General features: G+C 44.2%; 1 protein-coding gene across 4 annotated transcripts in view; it reads right to left on the bottom strand.

Annotated features, from left to right (window-relative positions):
* Positions 1-783: 783 nt before the first annotated feature.
* The window catches only part of RGS7 (regulator of G-protein signaling 7), a 494,829-nt gene continuing 486,290 nt past the window's right edge, over positions 784-9,322 (bottom strand). For 3 of the 4 annotated variants that reach the window (XM_019549803.1, XM_019549804.1, XM_019549806.1), the window contains one exon: positions 784-1,451. In XM_019549803.1, the coding sequence (XP_019405348.1) occupies positions 1,401-1,451 (51 nt within the window). In that variant the 3' untranslated portion in view covers positions 784-1,400. The remainder of the gene's footprint in view (positions 1,452-9,322) is intronic. The other variant, XM_019549805.1, reaches the window with a different exon arrangement.

Here is a 9,322-nt window from a genome sequence, read left to right as displayed (position 1 = left end):
TTGAATCTGGGGTCATTTTAAAATAAAAGGAGAGTTCCAAACTGATTGTGCAAAAACAATATTTTCTCACTCAACAGATGTGTTCTCCATGTGTATTCAGTCAGATTTGGTCATTTAATCAAATGAACTAACAGCAAAATCCTGTTTCTTTCTACACATTGACAGAATTACTTGCTAAATTACAATCTGGCTACATCACTGTCACTGGGACATAATTTGAAGACAAGTGTTTTGCAAGTCTAATTTTGCCTGCAAAACATTCATTTATGGGTTGAGTAACATGGAAATAACCTAGTTTCATGAACGGTACAAGCTGACTTAGCTTGAATGTGCTAAGTTAAAGAGAATATTTCTTTCTTGCAAATAAAACATGTTTGATTTACAGCAGGGATGTCAAGTTCACCCTGCCCCCCACCCCATAGGGATGCAGGGCTTTTCATGGGCCAAATCTAGTCATGGTTGTGACCACAGGGGTTAACAGCCTCCACCACTGACACACATCTCCAGTGGGGCTCTATGCCCTGGATTTTGGTGGCAGCCCCATCCCTGCTACCTTTGCCTCTCTAAAGACCTTGTTAGCCATACAACATGGCTTTGCAGGATGCATACAGCCCATAGATCATAGGTTTGACACCCCTGATTTACAGTCATTGAGAGACAGCATTAGAAAGTCCAGGATTTCCAAGTCACTTTAAAAGAATTACCCTTTACAGAACCTTTTCACAGTGATTTTCTGGTTTTTCTTAGGGGTCAACATTAAAATCCCAAATGTACCAAAAGAAAGAGATTCTGCATCTTTTAATGAAAGATAAAACAACAATATAAACATACACTAATTTACAGAGAAAAGATCAACTTTAATACATTTGGAGTAAAAGGTGTTCTTTTTTAAATATGGTATAAAAATAAATGCAAGAAACATTAACAGAGAATATAGACAACAGACAAAGACACAGGCTTTCTTTCTCAATGTGAATACATCAGGTGAAATGGAACCTTCTGTGCTAATTTATTGTGCAGCAAATGTGATATCATATGTATATTTATTAGTATATGTATGCATTTTTCTTACATTTCTTCCAGTTTTTGACTGATGGCATTTTTTTTAATAAACTGTGTCTAGCAGAAGCTTTTTTCACTGTACTTGAGCTTGCAGAAAATAAAAAGACACAGATCCAGCTTGATATGAAGGAGGAAGTGAGCAGACAATTTTCGAAATGGAGGCATCGAAAGTTAGAGAGTCCCTCGGAGTCTGTAATGCCTTAGTATACACAAAAGAAAACAAGTCAGGTCCTTGCTCATGCAACATCTTGTTCTACTGTCCTCTGATTCAGGCAATCAGTGAGCTACAAAGTATGTATAATGATTTGAGTCTGCTTCCATGCTACAAGGTGATCCTTTTAGTAGGACTGCACTAGACTGGTTAACCTCTTTGATGTGAGCGATTTCCCCTGAGGAAAAGATAAAAACAAAAAACAGAGGTATGATCACTGAGAACCTGTTCATCAGCCTACACCTAATTATTTACCAGTGATGTGGTAACATTTTAGCCACCAATTGGAGCTTTTTTCATATCTTAAGCCTAGGAAACCATTTTATTTAAACTTTGAATGCCTGTACAAAACTGAATCCCAAAGCACTAAACAACAGACTGTCTCACAGAATAATTCAGAAAATTATAAAACTATACAGTAGCACCCAGAAATGGTCCATCTGTGCTTAGCAACAAGCCAACACTGAGCTTTTGTTGTTGATCATACCCAGTGCTTAAAATAGTTTCAAAAAGACTAGTACAATACGGCCTGTCTCATGATGCAGAGATGAGTATACTGAACTGCAGTGACTCCACTCCAAGAACACTACACAATCCACTCTGAAGCATGGGGAAGAAAATAAAAGGCAGCTGCACATTGGGCTCAAGAAGTAAAACAGTTCCTTCTGTGAGCTGAGCTTAACTTTTGCTGGAAATATTTCTACGGCTTACAGAAAACACCGTACAGGTACATTACATGTGTCTAGTCTGTAGACTGTTTTGAGAGCCCATGGGGTCCATCTTCCTTCATAATTAAGATTTCCTGCTGTTGTAAAGATGCATGTTTGGACCTTAGCTCATCCTGTTAAATCAGGCGGAACGATTGTTCCTAGGGATTGGAACTAGGGTGCAGAACAGAAGAATACAGGGAACTAGCTATCCAATACCAAGATGTAATGGTCTTACCCAGGGGTGTCAAAGGTATGACCCGAAGAGCTGTTTCACTTAGCCAGCAGGGCTCGTAAAAGAGATGGCAATTCAAGGGCAGGGCAAGCAGGGGTGGGGTCTGCTGCCAATTTCTCAGGTATGGAGCCTGGCTGCAAATGCATCAGGCACAATGGGGCAAGCAGTAGCAACATTAACCCCTGTGTCATTGTCACAGCTCACCCTTCCACCACCACTGTCATTGCTAGGTCTGTATGCAGCCTACAGGGAACCCTGCAGGCTGGATCTGACCCAGGGATGTGGGTGAGTTTGACACCCCTGATCTAACCATTGGATCAAAGGGTATGATAATACTTATGAAAGAAATCAACACAGAAAATGGATATCAATAAGAGTATAAGTAGTGGGGGAATCACAAATGCAGAGAGATTCCACATTTTTAGGGGTAACTAAATGTTAAATAAATTTATTCCAGTTACACCAGCAAACAAATATATCTGTTATTTTTTTCCTGGTTTTATTATCATTTCAACTGAATTACACAAATAGAGCTGCTATTAACCACACAAAAAGACATAACCCCTGATAAGCATTTGCTAAAACACGATGCATTGGGGTATAACTTGGGTAGGATTTCATAAAATTGAAATTAAATTACTTTTACATTTATGAGAACAAAGAAGAGAAGTTTGGTAGATCTGTATGCATTTTTCCCCATAATAAAATTTTCAAAGGATCACAGGATCTGCCATATTGGATTAGATCACTCTTCCATCAAGTTCAGTATTCTGCTTCTGGCAGTAATGTTACTTAATAGTTCAAAAGAAGACAATCCTGCACTCAACTACTCTGTCTCCTTTTGTCTCTTTGGGCAACCCTTTCACTGAGTCACCTACAGTCTATTTTAGTGTGTCTGGGCTGTATGTACAACAGCTGTTTCATGCAACACTTTTCATGCACAGAGCCACTTGATTTGTTCCAATCAGTTACTACATAAGCTACTAAATAAGAAAACACATTTAAGAAACCTTTGACTCCTTTCTGCCAAGAAACTCTTTCTTAAAAAGCCATCTCAAATTTGAGTGACAGTTTGGTCATAAAAGCACATGAAACCTGTCTCTTTTTCTGGCAGACGCTACAGTTCATCATAGGACCAGATTCTCAATTTCTCTGTTCAACTTCCCCCTCCTCAGTTTAAAAATAAATGAGGAGTTTAGGCCCAAACTCAGCAACATGCTTAACTTCAATGGGATTGGGGGCTTCTCTAGACTACTGTCACAGGGAAATAACCTCACCCACTCCCTCTTACTCCTCATGTGCCAAAATCCTCGAAATGAGACCACAGATCCAGGTTAGAGATACCCAAAGCATACACTGCCATGCTGGTGTTGAGAGGTATGTCTACAAGTACAATTAATGTGCCTGAGCTTCCAGGTGTGCATCTATATGCACCCCAGGTTGGGAGCAAATTGAGCCTGACAGGAGCAGCCTAGTCCAGGGCTGCTCCTGTCCTGCTCTGCCCCACTGCAGCAGTCAAGGGGAGCTCCAGGTTGCAGCTGCAGCTGACCAGGTTCCAGCCCTAGGCTGGCAAGAGGCATGGGGGCAGCCCTGGGCTGGCAGGGGGCATGGTGGGGCCAGGCTTGGGCCCCAGAGGGTGGGGCATGATCTGTCCCTGGCTCTAGGGACAGCTCTGAGTGGCACAGATCTCAAGGCTCTGTTCCAAATGGGGACAGCTCACCCCCCTGCCCCTCCCCTGGAGCTTGGGGCCAAGTCCTGAGCTCTGCACCCCTCACAGCTGCCCCTCCTGGGGACAGCTCCTCTCCTGCCCCTAAGATGAGAAGCAGTTGTGGCCCCATGCTACCTGGGCTGGCCGGGAGCAATTTGCTTCTGGGTCAGCTTTTACATGTGCATTCAGGTGTGTTAACATAAAGCGGCATTGCCTAATACTGGGAAACGGTGCTTTACGTTAATCTACTGCACAGTAATTGCCACACATGTGTAGACAGTGATGCTTTACCATGCATTAGATTAATTTTATGTGCAGTAGTTCTCACATACAGATGTGCCCGAGTATACCTCTTGGCATACCATCAGAGCCAATCTAAACCAGTCATACTGCCTCATTTTCAGAGTTTGGCGAGTGCAGAGCAGGAGTTAGTAATGAGATATGCCTCACCATGGCATAGCTGGCCTCGGCATTGAGGATGTGTAGCTATGGCCTTACAAGTAAGCACACAGTTAACTTATTTGCATGACTGAGTCTTGAAAATTAAGTGGTTTCAAAGAAGTGCCAGGTCAGTGGTTACCCACTGGCTGAAAGGAGTCAGTAACAACATCTTGGGACTGTTCGCTTATTTATGTACTGTGTTTCATGCTGTGTAGGTCAACCATGGTGTATAGGTTGACCCCAGTTTTCTGATGCAAAAATTTAGGATTTTCATAGGCTCAGTATATAAGTCGAGGCTGAGCTTGGTGCTCAGTTGGCATGGCCCTATCCCCTGCAAGCGGCACTACTTGTGTGATACCAGCTGAGTACTAAGTCTGGCCCTGTCTGCTGTTAGCTTCAGTGCTGATCACTGAGCCCAGCCCCACGCCCTGCGATCAGCAACAGGCTTGGGGCTGGGCTCAGCACTCAGCTGGTATGGCCCCATCCTCTCTGAGCAGCACTGAGCTCAGCGCTTGGCTGACACAATTCGGGCAGCACCACTTGCAGCGAATGGGACCATGACAGCTGAGAGCTGAGCCTGGCCCCATCCCCTGTGAACAGCACCGGGCATAGTGCTTAATTGGTGTAGCCCCATCCCCTGAGAGCAGCACTGCCTGGGCTGCACTAGCTGAGCACTGAGTCCAGCACCGCTTGCAGGGGATGGTGATATGGTGTATAAGTTGAGGTTGAATTTTAAGAGTTAAAAATTGGGCTTCAAACTTTGACTTATACACCATGAAATATAGTATATTCATAATCCTCTCTGGTGTGCATCTGTCCTTTATCATATCTCTGACTTCATCTGTCTGTGTCCTTGTCTATTTAAGTCCCTCAACTCTGGGCCTAGGCAATTACCCTGGGCATAATTTCAACTGATTTTGTACTCTGATGTAAATTATACCAGGACCTAGAGCAGGTAGATGAACTGCTATTGCAGGGCAGCTGTTTACAGCAGGTGTTGTTACAGACATTTACCACGAGGTGGTAGTGGAGAAACAGGTAACAGTCTGCTTGAATTGACCAAACGGTTACCCTGAGATGCAGGCAGACAAATGACACCTGAACTGATGCAACTTAGGGAAAAGGCACATGTAACACTCTGACAACTTCAAATGCAGTTTTAAACCTGAAATGGACAGATGTAGAAGGCTGCTAAAATGGTTTAAAGCTGTCTGGATTGGTCCAAAACTGTATGTGGCAAATCAAGTATTCTTTTGAACCACCTCACTGTGAACCAAGTCAATGTTACATGCGGACACCAAGCATTGTGACCCAGGTCTGATTGGTCCTCCAGGACACCACACTTCATTGCTCCTCACCCCCCATGCTGCTGCTTTTGGCTGTTCTGATACTCAGTTATCCCCTAATCCCCCTTTTTTTTCCTTCTTTCATTGGCACTGTTTTATCGATTAGCTTCCTTGCACTGCTTGGTCAATACAAGCTATTTGCTAACAACCAGCTATGTCTTCACTCCCCAGTTAACTAAAGCCCCTCATCATGCCCACTTCCCTGCCCACCCTGCCCAAACATTCCTATAGCGGGCACCCTGAGGCAAACACAAGCCAGAGTGTGGTCAAGTGCAACCTACTGCTACCAAACTTAATGAGCTCATATTTAGGAAAGAAGAGAAAGGAAAAAAGTGAAAAAGGCCCTAGCCACAAATCATCCACTCTCTGTGACTATCAAACCATGAATGCAAGCATTCTCTGTGTGAGGCGTGCTAGGCTGGGTGTTCACTTCCAACTCCTGGTGTCAGACATGCTGCACTTCAATTCCTAAAAGGTGACTGTTCTACCTAGAATGTTAGGGCATCGTGGGTGCTCCTATGTGTGCATTAGATCCTAGAGGAGTTTATTCATGAGATGAGTAAACTACTCAAGAGCAAATGCTCCTGGGCAAGCATCTACACATGTAAGAAAGTGGGAGCAGATTTGCTGCTAATAGCAGCAAACTGCACTGGCTTCCTGGGGCCCTGCAATGGGCCCCTGCTGCCACCAGATGCTAGCCCAGGGGCTGGAAGGGAGCATGGGGACAGGAAACAGCTGTCCTCTGGCCAGGGCTGGGACATTGCTCCCTGCTCTTGGGGGCCCGCCTGCTGCTAGGGCAGGGACAATGTCCTCCTGCTCTGGCAGCAGAGAGCCCCCAGCCCCAGCTCCCTGATGGGCATTTAAGCATTAGAAAGAGCTACAAGGTAGAGGCAGGTCCCAGCCCCCTGCTCTGAATCACTGGTGGAGCAACTAGCAGTAAGCCCACAGCTGGGCAGGGATTCCCCATCTAGCTGGGGGCTCACTGCTACCTACCCCACTGACAGATCAGGGTGGGGGCCTGGGACCTGTCCTAACCCTGCAACTCTTTCCAAGTTCTGTGCCTCAATTGCCTGATTGGGGCATGGGGCTGGGACCTACCTCCAACTGAGACAGTCCCCAGCCCTCGATCTGCCATCACGGGATGGGGGGGCTGGAGAACCTGTTTCCTTCTCAGCTCTGTGATCATGGAGCTGGATGGGGAACAGGCTGGAGACCTTATTCCTCACCCAGCTCCTGATCATGGACCTGAGTGGGGAAGAGGCTCCCCAGCCCCTGCCAGCAGGGATCTCCAAGTGCTGGCTCCATGGTTATGGGTCAGCAGGCTGAGAGATCCTTATCTCCCAATGCCAGCTCTGTGGTAGTAGGGCTGGTGCTGAGAGAATCTCTGCTCCCCAGTTGTGATGGCAAAGTTTGGAGCTCTCTGCTACCAAGGTCCCAGCTCTGGTGGTGGAGTCTGCCAAGGCAGCAGGCAGCTCCCAAAGGCAGGGAGCAATCTAGCACACCCCAGTGGCCAGCCTACTGGGAGCAGATTTGCTCCTGGTCAGGTGTCTACACAAGCTCAGTTAGTATACATTTAGTAATTAGTAGTTAGTAACTTGCATTTGCAAGTAGAAAATTTATTAGCGATTAACAAGGTTTACTGTGCAGTAAGAATGCACACATGTAGACGCACATGCTTATTGAGCAGTAAACTACACTACTTCACAGTAAAGAATCTCATGTAGATGCACCCCCTATGTTGTGGACATCTCTGATCTGTGAAAAATGTGAACTGGTTCCTAATCAGTGACATTTAGAAATGGTTCAATTGTTATGTGTTTCCCCACACCTTTACATGGGTGTATTTTTACTACAATTTTGTTGTTGTTATTATTTTAATCTGTATTTGAGGCATTTATACCAGTGTAGGTGTCAGTATCTGTTCCTGGAAAATGCTGGAGCAATTACTGATTATATCAATGTAAGCATGTTATCTGTCCATTCCTTGTAATTGATAAGCCATTCAAAGTATGATGCCATAATGTTCCCTTGTTCATATTTTTTTCCTATCTAAAAAAAGAAAGTCTCAACAGCTGAGTGACAAATGAAGTAATGACTTAAGGTAAGATTTTGAAGGTGTCTATGAGAAGTAAGCACCTTATGGGATCTCAGACTTAAGCCACGATGCAGCAAAATATTGAAGGAAGAGCTTCACTTTGACTTTATGAAATTATTCTCAAGCTTATACTTAAACACATTTAAGTATGTGGATTGGTGGCCATAGGCTTTACTGTTTTCTGACTCTATACAAGGGTGCTTTATACCCCAAAATTCACCACAAAACCCCCTTGCCCATCATATACATTACATATAAAGTTGAAGGCTATGGGAGACTAAAATGCCCTGCCCTGAAGAATCTGTGAAGTTTCTGTAGGATACTATAGAACCTGCAGTTTTTCATTCAGACGGTCTGCAGTTTTATATGACAGCCCAAATCCATCATCAAGAGATTAGATCTTGACCCTGATTCACAGATTCATAGGAAGTTAAGGTTGGCAGGGACCTCAGGAGTTCAATCCCATGTTCAAAGAGGACCATCAGCAACTATATCATCCCAGCTAAAGCTTTGTCTAGCCAGGTGTAAAAAACTCAGAGGATGGTTGGCTTGTAACGATTGTATTGATATTGTTGCTGACTTGTTTGCAAATGACATGCGTAAACAAAGAAGTGTATCAGTAAGTTCCAATATGGGATTTAATTGCCACTTTACAGTTTCACAGAATTGAAACCTCTCAGAAAACTTGCCTGGTGTTGTATTTGCTAGGAAAAACTAGGAAAGAATAATCATAGAATCATAGAGAAGTAGGGTTGGAAGCATCATCTTGTACAACCCCCTGCTTGAGGCACAATCATCCCTGTCCAAAAAACCCTATACAATTTTGTGCTGTACAGCTCAGATCAATTCTAAATGTTCTTCTACTTTAAAAACAGACTCTTTAAATAACGTATGGCAGGGGCTTTAAATCAGGAGTGGGCAATTATTTTGGCTGGAGCACCGCTTAATGAGTTTTGGTGAACTGTTAATGGCCACAAATGTAGTTCCACCCCTTAACAGGTGCCCTGCCCCCTGGTTGCCATCTTGGAACAAGAAGTCCTGCCCTCTAACCCCTGACTTTTGCCATCATAAGTCCCTCCCCTCACCCCTGTAAGTACTCCATTTGGGAAGGGGGTTTGCCATCTTGGAACCGGAAAAAAACAAATTATATACTAAAAATCAAAAATCCATAATAATATAATAATTTTATTTGTTTTTAAATTGTCCTAATTTGTGTGTGTTTGCGTCGTGTACATAGAGGTAATTGCATAATAGCTCAAAATGAAGACTTACTCATATATATTGTGGGGGGTGTGGAGGGGTCTAAAAGGGAATGGATAGGTGGGTATGCGGCCTGTGGGGGGGTTATGGGTGTGTGTGTGTGGATGTGTGTGTATATGAGGGGTGTAAGTATTTGTGAATATGGGTGAGTGGGTATGGGGATTTCTGGGGGGTGTTTGTAGGGATGTGTGGGGGGGTGTATTAGGTTTATAGGTTGTGCGTGGCTGGGTGTGTGTGTGTGGGGTGTATGTGTGGGG

Source organism: Crocodylus porosus, unplaced genomic scaffold (genome assembly GCF_001723895.1).
Source record: "Crocodylus porosus isolate Cpor-Errol unplaced genomic scaffold, CroPor_comp1, whole genome shotgun sequence".
Lineage (NCBI taxonomy): Eukaryota > Metazoa > Chordata > Crocodylia > Crocodylidae > Crocodylus > Crocodylus porosus.
This window is presented reverse-complemented; position numbering and strand designations above follow the sequence as displayed.